The sequence below is a fragment of the Cyclopterus lumpus genome, chromosome 14 (genome assembly GCF_009769545.1).
Source record: "Cyclopterus lumpus isolate fCycLum1 chromosome 14, fCycLum1.pri, whole genome shotgun sequence".
In the NCBI taxonomy this organism is placed as follows: domain Eukaryota; kingdom Metazoa; phylum Chordata; class Actinopteri; order Perciformes; family Cyclopteridae; genus Cyclopterus; species Cyclopterus lumpus.
The window spans coordinates 3,055,028-3,074,510 of NC_046979.1; the positions used below are offsets into that span (position 1 = coordinate 3,055,028).

General features: G+C 42.6%; 2 protein-coding genes across 3 annotated transcripts; both read left to right on the forward strand.

Moving 5' to 3' along the window:
- The first annotated feature begins 227 nt into the window (after positions 1–227).
- sar1b (secretion associated, Ras related GTPase 1B) lies at positions 228–7,409 on the forward strand. 2 transcript variants are annotated; one of them, XM_034551137.1, is made up of 7 exons: positions 228–458; positions 2,924–2,999; positions 4,154–4,273; positions 4,510–4,575; positions 4,774–4,877; positions 5,317–5,448; positions 5,553–7,409. In XM_034551137.1, exons 2-7 carry the CDS (start codon positions 2,942–2,944, stop codon positions 5,667–5,669), a joined length of 597 nt encoding a protein of 198 aa, XP_034407028.1. In that variant the 5' UTR covers positions 228–458; positions 2,924–2,941; the 3' UTR covers positions 5,670–7,409. The 2 variants fall into 2 exon arrangements, with proteins under 2 accessions (XP_034407028.1, XP_034407027.1); XM_034551136.1 differs by lacking the exon at positions 228–458 and adding an exon at positions 2,575–2,826 and having other exon boundaries at positions 5,553–5,704.
- An 8,632-nt stretch (positions 7,410–16,041) lies between these two features.
- cldn2 (claudin 2) lies at positions 16,042–16,851 on the forward strand. The gene has a single exon (XM_034551135.1). The coding sequence runs from the start codon at positions 16,042–16,044 to the stop codon at positions 16,849–16,851; it is 810 nt and encodes a 269-aa protein (XP_034407026.1).
- Positions 16,852–19,483: the final 2,632 nt, after the last annotated feature.

Sequence of the window (19,483 nt, forward strand, 5' to 3'; positions counted from 1 at the left end):
AACATTTGAGTGCCTAAATAGGATAGTTTAAAAATGCTTTACAGATTACAGATTACAGGCTGGGATAAATCGTTTCATGGTGTTTTTTTCCTCAATATTCAAACCAGTCCTCTTTACCTTTATAAAATATTGTGTGAAAAAAACATCCAGTGAAACAAATGTGTTGATCGTAAAAAAAAAAAAAAAAAAAGGCGGAACTTTAAGGTTTTACTTGAGTTCTCCTGTCGGACAGATGATGGTGAAACACAAGCAGGAAGCGGCTGATCAGAGTTTCTGGGAGTTGCTGGACAGCCATTGCAGCGTCGTGGCTCACTTAACAAAACACCAAAAAAAAAGAGGAGAGGAAGACCTGGCAGGCTCTCTTTTTTTTCTTTAAGGGACCGGGAGACCAACGTACATGATCAAAAGACCGACTGCGCTCTGTAAATTATTCTACACCTAAAAAAAAAGAAAAACGGGTAAGTCTTTTTACGATATAATTTTTCTCAGAAAAGAGTCGCGTTCGGCATCATCTGTGCTAGCTTATGTCACGCTCACCGTAGCTAGCTCATTTTTTATAATCGAAGAGCTTTCGAGCCGGATATAGTTTGATGTATTTCAACAGCCATGCAATTAATGTAAAATAAAAAAATAAAAAAGCTGGTATGAGTCCCCGGTGTTGCTGGTCTGTAGCTAACGGCTGGTTAGCTCACGGAGCTAGCAGCCCGTCGATGCTGCAGAATATGACACGTAGCTAGTTGCTTCCTGCTAGCCAGCCTTCTTATTGGGCCTCACCCCAAAGCTTTATAAAGTTACACTTAACGTGTGTGTGTGTGTATTACTTTGATATGAGTTGTTGTAATACTGTATGTTGCATTATGGTTCTTTTTTTGTGACTTGTTTTAGTTATTTTTGGCTAAGTAAAACCTAGAACCAATGTAACTTTAGACGTCAAAGTAACGGTTAGCTAACTTATCTGCTACGTTGACAACTCAACCCACGTCAACGTGAGTGTCTCTCACTGTATTGGGGATTCACAATAGTCTCGTGACCTCTCTTTGGTCCCCCACACCCGCGTGCTATTTTAAGATTAAGAGGAAAAGGATAGGGGAAAAAAAAACAACAACTTTCTGTCTCAATTTTGGCAACAAAAAAAACCCGTTTCTCAAATGTCGTTGTTTGCACACGCAACGTGTTTTTGTGTGAAGGCACATTTCCAGTTGTTAGAAGGAAGGAGCATTGAGGTGGATGCTGATTTATAATAACTGTCAATACGTGTAGCGTGGCAAAATAAACAAACACTCGTGTCCGGATATATTTAATCCCTAAACAGATGTGTTGTTGATGAAACGCTGACATGGCTCCATGTCTCGTCTGTGCTTGTTCAATAAGCTCAACATGGCAACCAGAAATTGTTGTGTCACTTTCAATTTAATGTGGTTTAGTGTGCTTGTTGATTTTGTTAATATATAAAACCCTGGAAAAAAAATAACAACCCCGAATCCCCATGAAACAGATTACGGTCGCTGCCTTCAGGCAACCCCCCCTTTTCATTAAAAGCTGCTTGTCTTATACGAGGTGGTTGTTGTCACTTAGTGTGTCACCTCCACAGCTGCATGTCGCCACATGTAGAAGCATCGGTCTCTAATGTGGAAGCCGGCATTGGGACCATATGAGACTGAAGGGGAAGCAGCAGCAGCTGACGTGTAGTTCAGCTGTGTTTGTGTGGTCTTGAACTTTGTCTACTTTACACTTTGTCCCCGGAGTTGTTTGCATGTTACGTAATTAGGGCCAGAGGTTGGCACCGGCTCACCTTGCTGCGATGCCTCTGTAACTGTCTCAGGGGGTAAAAAACAAAGAAACGAGGGGAAATTGGGAAAAAGCTTGTGTCCACTTGAATGAAAAATGAGCACAAAACACAAGTTTGGGTTACACTTAAAACAACAAGCTGCTGTCATGGAGCTGTTGACGTCACCCAGTTACGGCGGGGTCTTATCCCAGGTCCATTTAGTTTTGATTGAAATACAATCTGGGGAGCTTATCGGGGGGGGAGGCTCAGACCAAGGTTCGTTTCCAAGGCACTTGCAGGTGGGTTGTGTTGATCAAAACCCTCACGTTGCCTTTTGGGGAGCTGTCAGATGGCGTGTGATCGGTGCTCTGAATCTTCAAAGACTCCTACTGGAATAAGCTAATCATCAGCTGTAGAAAGGCAGTCATTGTTCTTATCACCAGCTGCCGATATCTATCCCACTACATATTCATGGGGCTCAGTTCTGATTGGTTTCCTATTGATCTTACTATCTATCTATCTCCTTTATTTTTTTCAGTGAACAACTACTGTTGTTGCCGTCTCAGCATTAAGACCGTATCCTCATCGGTAGGATTAAATGTAATCTTACCCCGAAGAAAATGTGAGAAATGTACTCTCAGAAATTCAATATATTACACAATACGTTTGAACTCCTCACAGTCCAGCGTTTCGGAGCGTAATGGAAACAAACAGCCCGTCGTTTGATTGACGTTCTCGGCGTGTGACATTTCAACTCTTTGCACTTCTTCTTTTCACGACGAAGGCGACCGCCTTACTGCGTCTGTCCAGACTCCTCCACCACGTTTCCTTCCATAACAGTTCGATGCCGTCGCTTGTTTCTTACCGCTGACACTCCTTTTTTATTAAAGCTCAGTGTTTGTGTGACGGGGACTCGGTGGATAACATCAGAGACGGAAACAAATGGACGTCTTTAGTTACTGATAAATTTGAAGTTACAAAGATTACACGTCTTGTATATTATGACGTAATCGCAGCGCTCCGCTTCCCTTTTTGCTCACGTGTGGTATGATAATGGGGTGGGTGTTATAGCACATCACAGCTGTTTTTTTGTTGTTGTTTCTCCTCCTGTCTGCATTCATGTCTTCTTACGTCTTGTTTTGTTTTTCTCTCCAGGATTTAACAGCTCCGGATATGTCATTCATATTAGATTGGATTTATAGCGGGGTCAATAGCGTACTACAGATGTTAGGTAAGTACTAACTAACAGGAAACGGTCACTGCAAAGAGTTTAGGCTGCTTTAGTATTAAAGCGGCCTGAATGAGACTGACTTCAGTTATGATGTGTACAGTGAAAACCTGGGCCGATGGGGTGTGTGTGTGTGTGTGGGTGGAAACATGCTCTAATCTGGCTAACACACACCGTGGTGGTTCAGCAGCCGGCTTGTCCACATTCCAAGATGATGTTTACGTTTCTTTCATAATCGAGACGCCACGAAGCCGTTTCATCCGCCACCAGTGTTTTTAAATTAAGGGTTCTCCAAAAATAAATACTCTGCTTACCCCCTAATGATGATTTAATAACCCGCCGCTGCCTTCCGTTACGAATCTACATTTAATGGACACACTTTAGAGCGTTTTTTTTTTTCTCTATCAATATAATAAAATATAAATTCCGTTTTGTGCAAAGATTAATCGATCGGGCAACCGACAACTATTTTGATAATAATTAATAAAGTAACATTTCATGCCGTTTCAGCCCCTTGTTTATGGAGATTTCCAGCTTTTCGTTGTTTTTATATCACATTAAAGTGAACGTCTTTTGGATTCAGGAGTGACAAAACAAGACTTTTTAAAAGACATCCTGTTGTACAGCTCGCATCCCTAAAGAGTGAAATACCGATGGATAACTTAAAGTAATATTCAACGATGCATTTAATTACTCTTTGTATTAACTGGTTCTGCGTGTTTAATTAGAGCAAGACTCTCTAGGTAAATGAAATATGATAATATGACATTACGAGCCATTGTCCACGTGACATCTGTTGTAACAACTCTCGTTGGGTGAACCAGCCGCTCGAGGAGCTTCCCCTCCTCGATGCCGTCGATCCAGTTCTCCCCGTCGGACGGGTAGCCCGACTCGGGTCCAAAAAACATGTTCGCGCTGACTCAGACGGCGGTGGACGCAAACGTGGAGGGGCGACTCTCTTTGCACGTTGTTTGTTTTTAAACATCCAGTTCATGCCTGAGAACGAGTCTTGGCATGACGGCCGGACTCGTCACGGTCACGCGTGGGGACGTTTTCTTTAGTGTGGGATTTTAACATAATGAAGCCCCATCTCAGAGATATGATTTCCAGTGTCCAGGCTTATTTATGATTACTATTATTTTCTGGCTTTGTTTCAGGACTGTACAAGAAATCTGGCAAGTTAGTATTTCTTGGCCTGGACAATGCTGGCAAAACGACGCTACTGCACATGCTCAAAGACGACAGATTGGGACAGCACGTGCCAACTTTACATCCAAGTGAGTCGGTGCTACTCTCCCCCACACACACACACACACACACACACACCGTACGTTCATTCAGTTATGTGCTGAAAGCCACCGATTGTTATCGTCAATGATGTTTTCTATCTTTACACAAAGCACTGGTACGAGCTGTGACTATAACCACGTGTACAGCGTTTTGGTTGTATTCATGCTGCACGTGCATACATTCACCTTTCTTTTCTTTTTCTTTTTCTTTTTTCTAACTCCAGCCTCGGAAGAGCTGACGATTGCTGGCATGACTTTCACCACCTTCGACCTTGGAGGCCACCTGCAAGGTGTGTGTGTGTGTGTGTGTGTTTGTTGTGGACGTTCGGTTGGTCACGAGGGGCTTCGCTCCGATACGATCGTCACTACGGCTGTTGAATGAAATGATGGCGTTGTTCTTCTCTCCTGCCTACACAAGTCCAACAGGAGGTCGTCGTGCTAACAGAAGACGCTGAAACGCTCACGTTTTGTTTTTTGTGGTCACGCAGCCCGCAGAGTGTGGAAAAACTACCTCCCCGCCATCAACGGCATCGTCTTCCTCGTGGACTGTGCAGACCTCTCCAGATTGGCCGAATCGAAAGCGGAACTCGACGTAAGTGCCCGAGGGCCTGAAACATGTTGTCGTTGATTCAGTGTGAGAATATCCAGCGAAAGGTCTCCTTTGCTGCCCGGCAACGTCAATTATTACAAAGAAGTGATTACAAATCTATATTCTAACGCGATGAATTCTTTAAAAAAAAAAAAAAGAATGAGAACATTTTTCTTAATGACTATTCTTATTGCTAGTTGGAATGTTTTTTTTCCCCAGTCGCCCGTCACCACCAATGTTTAATAACCGTTTTAAAGAGGAACCCTTTACAAAAGGAGGCGCAGCTTTCTGCTCACGAACTACAAACCGCTGTTTGATCTCGCTGCTATTTACATAACTCCGCCCACCCCTCCGCGGGACTGAATATCATTGAGACGTGATGTTTGATGTTCTTTTGATATTGTTCAAGCCACATGGTAATCTCCCCCCTCCGCCCCCAAAGGCACTAATGACAGACGAGACTATCGGCAACGTGCCCATCCTCATCCTGGGCAACAAGATCGACAGACCGGAGGCTGTCAGCGAGGAAAAGCTGAGAGAAATCTTCGGACTGTACGGACAGACGACGGGCAAGGTGGGTCGGCGCCTTCCGGTCGCCACGGTTACGAGGCAAAGGGTTTATCCAGCGGTGGGTTTGTTTTTTAATTGGGGTTTGTTGTGACTTCTTCTGGTCACCAGGGCACCATCGCCATGAAGGAGCTGAACACGAGACCCCTGGAGGTGTTCATGTGCAGCGTGTTGAAGAGGCAGGGCTACGGCGAGGGCTTCCGCTGGCTCTCCCAGTACATCGACTAAAGCGGCCGCGCCCCCCCCCCCCCCCCCCCCCCCTGCCCCCCGCCACGACACACCGATGCCACCGCCATCAGAGGGGAGGGGAGGGGGGAGAAGGGGGGGGGGGGGCGTGCGCTAAAAACCAACCACTCAAGACGCCCACCGTTGCCACCAGTACCGTCATACTCAGCCCCATGTTTGGTTAAAACGAGTCTGCCTCCACCGCCAGAGAAACCAGTCCAACTTGATCCCAATAGACTTTTATTGGTCGAACATTTGGTTCCGCACTTACAGAACACACACACACACACACACACACACACACACACACACACACACACTCTCTCGTTTCCATCTGTCTTTTTTTTCTAAGAGTAACATCACCAAAAGGTGTTGTAATTGAAACGGATGAATCTTTTCTATATTGTGTCTGTCGTTTGCTCTCCTCCTCCTCCTCCCCCCACCCCCCCCCACCCATCTGTTGAGTGTGATGATAGCTGCATTATAACTGTAAATCTGTACATGAATTCATTGGTATATCAACATTCCCCGATGAGAGAGCGACATAGTATACTTTGCAGAACACTTTTTTTTCCTTTTTTTTTTTTAAACAGTGAAGACCATTCAACAAATTAGTATTTAATCAACACGTTTTGGTTTGTCCTTTTCTTTCTTTAACGTAACATTTCGGTAAACTCACTGCGTGGCCACGTAAACGGTGCTCACTATAGTCGATTAAACTTTAGCGTATCGGACACATGACGGCATTTCTTTAGGGTTAAAAGAAAAATACACGGGAGCGTAGAACGGATCCAAGTAGGCTGTTTGGTTTTTCCTTTTGTTTAAAAAGAGGAGCGCGGGGGCGGCAGAGGGGAGAATATTAATTTTAATAGTACATAATGTGGGCGAAGTCGGGGTGAAGGCGTGTAGATAGCACATTGGTCAGTTGATGCAAGGGAAAAAAACTATTTAAGTGGAAAGAAAAGTTGTGGATGAACCGCATGATGAGGATGATGGTGTGCAGAGAGAGGGAGGGAGGAAGGAACACACACACACACACACTCACACACACACAGTGATCGTCCAGCCTGCAGATATATTTTCCGGCACAGACCTTTTGTTCAGACTCCAGTGACCCAGTGTAGATAACAGAGTCCCACAGCCTGGAACACCTCTCAGAAAGGGACCCCCCACCACACACACACACACATATATATATGAAATGTACAATAACACCGTACATGGATTTTGTATTTATAACTGGTGTCCTTTGATCTATGTGCATTACCAGAAACTATTATGCATGCCTTGTTCTTTTTGATTTTTAATGATCATTCTTCCAGAGAGTACAACAGGAGGGAGGGGGGAGGGGGGGAAACAAAACAAAACAAAAAGATGCCAAATTTTTTTGGATGAGAGCTGATTATCATGTTTTTTTTTTTTGTTTTTTTTTTAACAGAAACGATGAAACTGCATAACACACTTTTTTCTGTCCCGTTTGTGTCCCCTTCATTCCTTCGTGAGCCGCTCCCCCCCGGGTGGGACTCGCTGTTTGCATCATAAAAAATGTAATAAATGTTTTCAATGAATAACGGGCCTTAACATCCATCCACCATGCTTTCTTTTTCTTTTTTGAGATTAGCGTCATTTAAAAGTATAAACCGATCAAACTGCATTTAAAATACCGAGAAAGACAAAAGTTATCAGCTGAATGTTCTTAAACCATTAAAATAAAAAACAGAAAAATGGCCCCTTTGACATTTATTGCATTGTTTACGTGTAATTATTTCATATGCAGTTTAGTAGTTTACTGGAGGGAAAGAATATGCAGAAATATGTATTCACCTTTAATTAATATGTATTCATTAATTCTGGAGCGTTTGGCCTCAAATATTAATCTAACCATAAGAAAAAAATATATTAAGCTTTTTTTTTATGTAAGGGGGTCACAATCTTTAATGCATTGCATTATAATCTGAAGCCAATAACTACAGCTGCCAATACAAATGTGGTACAATATTTAAATGTGAATTAAAACGTAGCATAAAATGGAAACAAGTACCTCAACTTTTTACACAAGCTTGGTTCTCGTGTATGTATTTAACTCTTAATCTGAGTTTATGTAAAATATAATACACTACACCATCGGGCCACTAGGTGGCGCACATGATGTGTAAAAGTGAACTTCCAGGAGTGCAATGAAGCCTCAGTGTGTGCAGAGGGACTCAGAAAAGTAGCTCCTCCCTCCTTCCATTGATATGCATAACTTTATGTATTGAACCCATAACCACTAGCCCAATGCTAATGCTAATGCTGTTATCATAATTCAGATGAGACCTCTTAAAGAAGAGAGTAGAGGTGATCATTAAATTATGATTTCTTGTCTTTCAATGGCGTCATATATCCATTATTTGTCGATAAACAAGCTCCCAATAAATCTGAATTGAATCAAATTGATCTTAATTTAATTACTCTGTATGTGTGTGTTGTGCACGTAACAGATACAATTAATTAAATGGCATAACGCCAAAGTGTACAAGAGCAGAAAGGTGACATCACAGAATGTCCGACAAACAGTCCAAAACCCCCAAAATATGAAATGTACGTTGAACCATTAAATGCATTTTTGAGATTAATTGCTGATGGAAAATTCTTTAGATTTACGGCTCTAATCGCACTGCAGCTTATTATTCGTGTTTGGTCGCCCTTTACTTTAGTGCCTCCCCTCTCCCTCTCTCTCTCTCTCTGCTCTTCAAATTGTCTTTCATACATTCTTGCCGAAGGTCGCTGAAGGTCTCCGGAGGTCGCTGAAGGTCTCCGGAGGTCACTGAAGGTCGCTAAAGGTCTCCGGAGGTCACTGAAGGTCTCCGGAGGTCACTGAAGGTCGCTAAAGGTCTCCGGAGGTCGCTGAAGGTCTCCGGAGGTCACTGAAGGTCGCTAAAGGTCTCCGGAGGTCACTGAAGGTCGCTGTCTTTTAATCTGCAACTTCTGAAATCAACGCTTTAGAATTGCAAACACAGAGTCAGTAGAAATTAATCATTTAGCCGTAATCCCTGACTATTGTTAAAGGTGGGAATTGCTTCCCAAAAGTTACAAGTGTAACGTTTTCAATGTATGGGACTGATATTTGAGTGACAGCAGCAATTAATAAAGATATTAAAATAAACAATGGAGGATGAAAGAACTTAACGTCACACACATTTGGACCAGAGAGTCCTCCGTCATCAGACTTCTGCACCTTCGTGTTCCGCTTCAGGGTTATGGGTGGAGCTTGAGGGCCACGGTATATCCCAGCATGCACCAGGGGAAAGGAAAAGTCTCCCTGTCCGGTTCCCCTGACTCGTCTGCCCCGGGACTGTGTGGAGGAAACTACAACTATTTATTCATGCATTCTTTATTGTATTATAAATATTTACCTACTCAAACACGTGTGTGTTGGTTTGTATCCTGAGGCTATATTTATGTATAATAAGGTGCAGGTACTTTATTGTAATTTAAAACATCTCAATGTTGACTTGTTGATGCACAAAGGACACGGACACCGGTCTCCTGGGTGAACGTCCAGAGCGTGACACGTCCAGAGCGTGACTCTCCATTTTTAACCACATTTATCATATTTAAGTACTTAAGAACATTTTATGAATCAAACTCTCAGATATCATCATTGTTATATTTATTTATTTTTAAAGAGTGTCATATAATTACAGTTCAGCTTTATTTCCCTTCTTCGGGGGTCAGGAAATATAACGGCTGCTTTAACTTCAGTCTGCCACGAGATGTCGCTGTTCTCCTTCAAAGTGAAGGCTCGATCTGCGCATGCCTACAAGCTAGCTAACTCCGTTCGACTTCCGGTCATTTTCTAACTCGTTTCGCGAGCTGAGATTACTCACAAAGTAATGTGAAGCAGCAGAAATGTATAATTGTATATTTCAATGTCATTTTTCGACGTGTTTGTTTACTTTTAGTGACTAGTTAAACCCGGAAGCGGAAACGGTTATTCTTCTTCGGCGGTTCTTCTCGCGTCACGGAGGAACAATGCGCCACCTACCGACGGCGGAGTGTGGAACATGGCCACTACAAGTAGTGATATCACACAGTCAAAATACTCTGTTACATGAAAATGTCCTCCATTGAAACGTTATATAATTAACTCTGGAGGTCAGAGGTCACAAGTAGAAGCTGTTAAACACTTATTATGTGGCGAAATGACCATTTAATGTCCACGTCAGCATTTTAAAATAATTAAAATACTAATTAAATAATTAATGAGCAAGGTTAAACAGGGTCTCCTGATCCAGGGCTGTTTTAAAAAAGGTTTTGGGGCTGATCCGGGGTCAGAAATCCAGTTCAGATTCTCCCTCTGAATCTTCCTGAAATATTACACTGAACTTCCAGGTGAGTGGACAAAATAACAGAAACAACTGATCTTTAGATAAAAAAGTGTCTTCTCTGAATAATCCATGTCCTTCATGTTTACATACATATATATGTACTGTATACAGTATATATACATATATATATACTGTATATGTATATATGTATATGTATGTATATATGTATATATATATATATATATATATATGTATATATGCACAGCTAAATGCCTGTATTTTCGTGTAAATGTTTACTTACGCCGTTAAGATTATTGTTTTCTTCTTGTCTGATGGAGCGATCTGGTTTGCTTGAAAGTCATTGCAATTTTCTTTATTCTATTATTTGAAAAAGCATGCAGGAGTCGTTAAAAATGATTTCAATAAAAATGATTTTTGCTGGGGCGTGAACATTGTTCTTCCTCCGCAGTGGAGTTCATATTAAATGGATCATACTGAAGTGAAGGTTGAATATCTTGTAAACAATTTGCTGACACTCACTCAAATGTAGATTTTTAAGACCCCGTGTTTCTAAAGGATCGAAAGATTCATTGTCCGGCATTGAAAAATCCTCAGAGACGTTTATCAGAGGAGGTTTTGTTCCAGTCGTGTGTGAAAAAACTCAAAGCGCCTGGTTACAACTTTGCACTAAACACTTGACATCATTCTTTTAGCGTTTACTTCACCGGCGGTTTAACGTAGTCATCGTGATGTCACCCATCGGTTTGTGGAATGACGTTTTGAAGCCTCGATATCAACGATTTGGACGTCGCCATCTTGTTTTGTATGCAACCAGTGAACTAAAGTGACCATATCTGGACTGAGGAGTGACGTAGAGATGTCTTAAATGTCTCTGGTAGCGACCTGTCAATCACCTTGTAGCCCCGCCCTAAAGCATACCCTGCTTTATGGTCTGTTTGACTGTAAATTATCATCATTTACTAAATGAACATCACGCTGTATTGATGACTTGAAACTAGAGATTGAGACCAAAAACTAATGTTTACAATGTTTACTGAGGGAATAAATCAAGAGAAGAAGAGTCATTTATATAGACTTCTATACAACCAGAGGAGTCGCCCCCTGGTGGTCAGGAGAGAGAATGCAGCTTTAACACATGAAGCATATACTTCTATACAACCAGAGGAGTCGCCCCTGGTGGTCAGTTAAGAGAATGCAGCTTTAACACATGAAGCATAGACTTCTATACAACCAGAGGAGTCGCCCCCTGGTGGTCAGTTAAGAGAATGCAGCTGTAACACATGAAGCATAGACTTCTATACAACCAGAGGAGTCGCCCCCTGGTGGTCAGTAGAGAGAATGCAGCTGTAACACATGAAGCATAGACTTCTATACAACCAGAGGAGTCGCCCCCTGGTGGTCAGTAGAGAGAATGCAGCTTTAACACATGAAGCATATACTTCTATACAACCAGAGGAGTTGCCCCCTGGTGGTCAGTTAAGAGAATGCAGCTTTAACACATGAAGCATAGACTTCTATACAACCAGAGGAGTCGCCCCTGGTGGTCAGTTAAGAGAATGCAGCTTTAACACATGAAGCATAGACTTCTATACAACCAGAGGAGTCGCCCCCTGGTGGTCAGTTAAGAGAATGCAGCTGTAACACATGAAGCATAGACTTCTATACAACCAGAGGAGTCGCCCCCTGGTGGTCAGTAGAGAGAATGCAGCTTTAACACATGAAGCATATACTTCTATACAACCAGAGGAGTTGCCCCCTGGTGGTCAGTTAAGAGAATGCAGCTTTAACACATGAAGCATAGACTTCTATACAACCAGAGGAGTCGCCCCCTGGTGGTCAGTTAAGAGAATGCAGCTGTAACACATGAACCATAGACTTCTATACAACCAGAGGAGTCGCCCCCTGGTGGTCAGTAGAGAGAATGCAGCTTTAACACATGAAGCATATACTTCTATACAACCAGAGGAGTTGCCCCCTGGTGGTCAGTTAAGAGAATGCAGCTTTAACACATGAAGCATAGACTTCTATACAACCTGCATCGGCTTCACTCGGCAGAACCGGAGGTTGCCGCCTGTTTTACATATTCGGGTGATGTGGGTTTTTTTTTATACGTCAGCTGGCTCCAGATCAAGCCAATAGCAAAATTCCATTGCAAAGTCGGGGTTTCAACCACTAGAGGGCGCAGACGATGCATATCAGTAACACAATGTGAATTGAAATATGTTGCACTCGGGCCGGCCTGAGCCGCCCCATTAGCATGCAGCGTGTCCAGATAATGCCCCTCTGAGATTTATAATAATGGCTTCAGTGTTTTTGAGTGTGTGTGTGTGTGTGTGTGTGTGTGTGTGTGTGTGTGTGTGTGTGTGTGTGTGTGTGTGTGTGTGTGTGGGTGGACGTTGCCCTCTTGTTCTGCTATGTAGGGGAAGTGACCGGATTACCCGCTAATCCCATTATGATGCTGCTGCAATGTGATGGGGGGGCGGGGGGGGGGGGGGATTAGAAACCAAAAAGGTTTGAGTGAACTGGGCGAACTGGGCGACTGTGGCGGACGACAACTGGTTCAGATGTCACCTGTCGACAGGTTGGATGACAGCGACGAGGGGAGGGGCGCACCTGGAGGGTCACTGACCTGCCTGGTATGTAGGAGGAGAGGTTTTATTTTAATGTCTCAGCATCAGCAGTCTGCAGACGGACAGCAGTCTGCAGACTGACAGCCCGGTCACACCGTTGATGGATGATGACGCACAGCAGGCGGCCAAGTTTGGTGTCAGCTTTAATGCGCCGTAAATTCACTCAATATGTTATGGCAGGTTTATGTTTCTTTTCTTTTTATTATTTTTTTTATACGGAGTCTAAAACGCACCTTCAAAAAAAAGAGCCCAGACATTTATGGTTTTAGATTTAATTAACTACGGTGTTGAGTAAAATAATAATCAAAAAGCTGGAACCATTTGATGAAATGAGTTGGCGCACAGATGATGCTTAAATAAATTAAAATATATTCAAATATATAAAAGTTAATAAATCTGCACCTTCGAATTCCTCAAAAATGAAATAAAAAAATATATATATAAAAAAGAAGCTTTTAATTTAAAAATATGACATGCTTCTCTTTAAAGGATATTTCTTGAATTTTTCTTAATTATATAATTTCTAATAGAAGAACAATTAGTGAACAAAGGCACAAATTAACTCTTTAATAATATCAATAATAATATTAATAATATTAATAATGATGATGATGGTGATGATAATAATGTAATAATAATTAGGATTTATAATAAAGCCAGATTTAATGAAACTGAAGGTTCGACGTACAATTAGTACACAGTTCATATTCGGTACCTGGGCGTCGAATAGGAGAGAAGGGAGCAATAAAGGAAGGAGGAAGCAAGGAAAGGAAACAGGGAAATGTCTCTATTGAGAAAGCCAAAACTAAAAGATGTCGAATAAAAAAAACAAAAAAAAACAGATTAAATTAAGATACAAAGAAACTATTTCAAAAAACTTGAATCATTCCTCATTTTTCTCGCTTCAGGCAGGTTTATATTCTATTTCTGAATTTAATTAAAAAATACACACACACACACACAAAAAATTCTCACAAGCTAATTTTTTGAGATTTCTGCAGACACTTTTCCTCCATAACATGAAAGGATTATTTAGTGTGTTTTTTTTTTTAGTTTTTATCTCTTTTCATCAAAGCGATATAACATCTTTCTGCTAAAATTAAACAACGTTTCACTCCAACTGAAATATTGAGATTCGGCTGAAGGTTGCACCAACATGAGAATGATTAACGTGGCTGGTAATGATATGTGTGTGTGCGCGTGTGTGTGTGTGTGTGTGTGTGTGTGTGTGCTCGTGTGTGTGTGTGTGTGTGTGTGTGTGTGTGGGACAGGAGGTCTGGATGACGGACAGACATCACACTCTTGAACAAAGACGGCAGAGAGACAACGTGCAGGAGCTCAGACCGTAACAGAGTCGACTGTACTGTATTATTATTATTATTATTATTATGTCTCTTGCAACAGGAAGTAAATAAAACTCAAAAGGATTTGTACCTCCTTTAAAAAAAAAGAAAAAGTGCTCCGACGCAGCCGGCGGAGTGAAAGTGCTCATTAGAAGTAGAGCGGCGGCGACCATGTCCAGGTCTCAGGGAGCAGCCGGAGAGAAGCGGCAGCCGGTGGTTCGACGGCGGTGAATATTCAATCCGTGCAGCCTCTGGCGTGCTCTTCATCCTCCTCATCCTCATCCTCCTCATCCTCATCCTCCTCATCCTCATCCAGCTGCAACTTGGGCTTCCTGCAGCAAAAAAAAAAAGGAGCAGAATCAAATCCTTAACCGGCCGCCGGGCTCTTCCACCATCCGCGGCAGTCTCAAAGGTATAAGGGCATGGAAGTGTGTGTGTGTGTGTGTGTGTGTGTGTGTGTGTGTGTGTGTCTGTGTGTGTGTGTGTGTGTGTGTGTGTGTGTGTGTGTGGTACATTATATTACTGTCATTTCAGGTGACATCTCAGAATACAAGCTTTATTAACTCTGACACTACAGGTGACACTATTTACATCACAGGTCAATTATTTTTTAAGTTTTCTGAAATGTCACGTTAACATATGCAAATGAGGCAATTATCTTGTTCAAACTAGTTTACACACATTTCCAGAAGAGAAACGTGAACACTGTACTGTCAACAGCCATAACTAATCCATGTTTGTAGTCAACATATTATATAAATCAGACTATGAATGATATATGAGCAAACCCCCTCTGTATAAACTATAAAGTTTAGTGGATGTAAGAGAAGCTGAAGAGGAGATTTATGGAACAAACTATTAACTAATAGATATCACCATGAAACTCCACCAGTTTATTACGGACATTAAGATGATCATTTCTTTTGTATTACACGTTTTTTACTGAAATGCTATGTTTGAATATGCAAATGAGGAATTATCTAATGGTAACCGTTGGTGAACTTGGTCCCCAAAAAAAATATTTCCACGAGTCAGAAAGAAGCAAAATCTCCCGTGCACACTTTTGTTTGTTTGCTTCTCGCCTTCATACTATTATAAATATGGATAGTCAGCGTTTAAATTATGCAGTTAAGTTTTCAGATCAAGTTTCAAAAGAGTAGAATCATCGGCTGCTTGTAAACAATGTATCATTTGGGTAAACAACACAACAAACAGAGTTTTGACGGGTTACAGTCGTATTATTTATTATTTATTATTCATCTCGGTGTGAACGGGGTACCAGACGTCTGGGCTTTGCCACGTAGAGCGTCACGGTTTTCCAGACGCGGGTAAAGAGCCTGCCTTAACGTCACACATCACATCCCATAATTACCGGCAGACGAGTAAAGACCTCGCGCGTCAGCCTCCGAAGTGTAAATAATAATTTTAGCGATGAGAGATAACAGGGATTTCTGACAGCTGCACTATCTCCGTCTTCGTGAAAAATAATGACAAAAAAACATCAACGGACCGGTGGAGAAATGTCTGAAAGTCTGAAAGTCAGCGTAAAACTGTTTAATCGTCTTATTAACAAGTTTGCACTTGAATTCACTTGTTAACAAACCTTTAAAGTTATCAGTTATTTAACACCATCAAAACTAACTTAAGGTTTATTTTTCTGATGAGCTACAAGTCGGACTAGCGGGAGGTTTTTATGTTCGTAAAATCCAGTGCGGATCCATCCCATATTATCAATATATAATAAATCAATGAGCTCAGCAATTAAAACGGTGAGAAAAAACCTCTTGAGTATTTAAAAAAAAAATGTTTGAAAGCAAGCTAACTAAAGCTTTTATCTCGTAAACGCGTATCTAGCGTAACGAATATCCCGTTGAAGTTAGCGTTAGCCTCGACCAGTTAGCGAAACCGGTCGCTAGTTCGGGTTAGCTCACGCGGAGCTATACGGCTAATCTTAATTTAAGAGAGAAATGAAAATGTGTCCGTGAATAACAGAAAATACCGTAATATTTAAACAGCCGGTGACAGATTTTCTTTTTTTTGGGTGGGGGCTCCTTCATCACAGTTTGTCGCCATGGCGTCCGCAGCTCTGGAGCTGATGGGCTTCTTCCTGGGCCTGCTGGGAATGCTGGGCACCATGGTGGCCACCGTGCTCCCGTACTGGCAGATCTCCGCCCACATCGGCTCCAACATCGTCACGGCGGTGGCCAACATGAGGGGCCTGTGGATGGAGTGCGTCTACCAGAGCACCGGGGCCTTCCAGTGCGAGACCTACAACTCCATGCTGGCCCTGTCCTCCGACCTGCAGGCCTCTCGGGCCCTCATGGTCATCTCCCTGGTGCTGTCTATACTCGCCGTTGCCATGGCGGCCCTGGGGATGCAGTGCACGCTCTGCCTGGAGGGCGCCGGCGTCGTAAAGAGTCGCGTGGCCGGCGCCAGCGGGGGGTTGTTCCTCACCGCGGGCTTCCTGTCACTCATACCGGTGTCGTGGACCACGCACGAGGTGGTCCAGACCTTCTACCGACCCAACGTGCCCTCCAGCATGAAGTTCGAGCTGGGGGAGTGTCTGTTTGTGGGTCTGGCCTCCGCGCTCATCTCCATGCTGGGGGGCGGGATGCTGTGCGTGTCGTGCTGCGACCAGCAGGGCGGCGGCGGCGGGGTCCGCGGGAGGCGGCAAGCCGGGGGTTACCCGTACCCGGTGGGAGGCGGCGTGCCGGGCGCGGGGGCACGGACGACCTCGCAGACCTACCACAACCCCACCCTGCAGGCGGGGGCCGCCGACGCGGCCGGCAGGGTCCGCAGTACCAGCCACAGCTCCCAGTCCACCGCACCGGGAGCCAGGAAGCCCGCCGCGCCAGGATATGACATCACAGGATACGTCTGAGGTCACCTTTAAAATGCCCGATAACTTACATGTATTTATTCGGATGTTGTTGCTATATGCTCGAAGGAGCAACTGGACAAATTAAATACAAACAAGTCAATTTATCTCAGTGTGTCCTTGTTGACCCTCAGACAGTTTTGTATTTTTAATTTGATCATTTTTAAATGCACACAGTATAAGTTTGTTTTTTATTTTTTATTTTTACGTGTAGCCAAAATACAGACACTCAGAAGTGTCCCCATTGAAAATCGAGAATAAAACATTTCTGTTTCTTATTATTTTCCACCTGATTTAACCGTTTTCTCACGTTTGCCCAATGGTGCAAATACATGCCATTTTCCTGGTTTAATAATAAAAGATGCATCAAAATGGATGTGGTTGCTAATCATTGACGTTGACACACTGGGAATAACAATAAATCATTCAGGTGTTTTTGTATAAACAAAAATGGTATTATGCAAACAAATTTTAAAGGGTTTAGAATTCGGATAATTCAAGACTATTTGGTAGTTATGTTGTTTAAACTATTTAACTCAGTGAAAGTGAAAGGTAATATCAAACTATGATGTCTTTCTGGTATTTTTTTGTTTACTTTGTTTGTCCTTTAAGGAGAGGATGTCACACTTCACCCTCATGGCAACTCATCTCCTACGTAGAAAAGACACTTTGATTGTGTTGCATTGAGTGTTTCTACCGCACGAGCCGATTCAGACATTGACGTACGTAGAAGTGAATGATGAACGTTAACGGTATGCCGTCTGGTTCCTGGAGACTTGTCGTGACTTGATTTGGTCGTTGGGCTCCTTGAACTGTTTGGTCAGTGAAATAAACATTTTGACTGTCAGGTGCTTTTTGGGGACTAAAACCTGAACCCGACCCTGAGGATGCTATAAACCAGGGACTTGTTCTCGAGTCACATGACAAAATTGGGACTTGACTGTGTTGAATTGGGACTTGACTCAAGACTTGTTTGTCTTGACTTGGGAGTTGATTCAAGACTTGTTTGTCTTGACTTGGGAGTTGATTCAAGACTTGACTGTCTTGACTTAGGACTTGACTCAAGACTTGTCGGTCTTGAATTGGGACTTGACTCAAGACTTGTTTGTCTTGACTTGGGACTTGTCTGTCTTGACTTGGGTGTTGATTCAAGACTTGTCAGTCTTGAATTGGGACTTGACTCAAGACTTGTTTGTCTTGACTTGGGAGTTGATTCAAGACTTGTTTGTCTTGACTTGGGACTTGATTCAAGACCTTTCTGTCTTGACTTGGGACTTGACTCAAGACTTGTCTGTCTTGACTTAGGACTTGACTCAAGACTTGTTTGTCTTGACTTGGGACTTGATTCAAGACTTGTTTGTCTTGACTTGGGACTTGACTCAAGACTTGTCTGTCTTGACTTAGGACTTGACTCAAGACTTGTTTGTCTTGACTTAGGACCTGATTCAAGACTTGTTTGTCTTGACTTGGGACTTGATTCAAGACCTTTCTGTCTTGACTTGGGACTTGACTCAAGACTTGTCTGTCTTGACTTAGGACCTGATTCAAGACTTGTTTGTCTTGACTTGGGACTTGATTCAAGACTTGTCTGTCTTGACTTAGGACTTGACTCAAGACTTGTTTGTCTTGACTTAGGACCTGATTCAAGACTTGTTTGTCTTGACTTGGGACTTGATTCAAGACCTTTCTGTCTTGACTTGGGACTTGACTCAAGACTTGTTTGTCTTGACTTGGGACTTGACTCAAGACTTGGTCCCACCCCTCCATTCAACACTATATGTGTCTCACGGAACCACCTGAAACTGAAACATTTTATTAACACATTGAATATAAATGTAACCAAATAATCAATTCTGTTTTCATACTAATGAATATTGTGCCTTATCATCATCATTATTATTATTACAGTGTAAAAATGTTTTTTTGTATTACGGTTGACATACAGTTTGATATATTCAGGCTGAAATATGAATAATGTTTGCTGAATGTGCAGGATTTGATCAGCAGGGGGGAGTTTGCCTTCCCTGCACTGGACGTATATTTATACATAAATTAGTAAATAACAGTCTGAGGATCTATGCACCTGCAATCAGTCATATGGAGTCGTGGGGCAACATGTTATTGTTGACTCGTAACTTGTCTGTCTTGACTTGAAACATGTTTGTCTTGACTTGTGACTTGACTCGAGACTTGTCTGTCTTGACTTGGGACTTGACTCGAGACTTGTCTGTCTTGACTTGGGACTTGACTAAGGACTTGTCTGTCTTGACCTGGGACTTGACTCAAGACTTGTCTGTCTTGACTTGGGACTTGACTAAGGACTTGTCTGTCTTGACCTGGGACTTGACTCGAGACTTGTCTGTCTTCACTTGGGACTGGACTCGTAACTTGTCTGTCTTGACTTGGGACTTGCATCTGGACGTGACTAGGAACTGACTTGGGACCTGTGTCTTGACTCGAAACATGTCTGTCTTGACCTGGGAAATGACTCAGGACTTGTCTGTCTTGACTTGGGACTTGACTCAGGACGTGACTAGGAACCGACTTGGGACTTGTGTCTTGAATTCATCAGCTGTGGGGAGTTTGCTTTCCCTTCACTGTTTAATTTTTTCATGTGTTTCGCCATTTTGGAAAA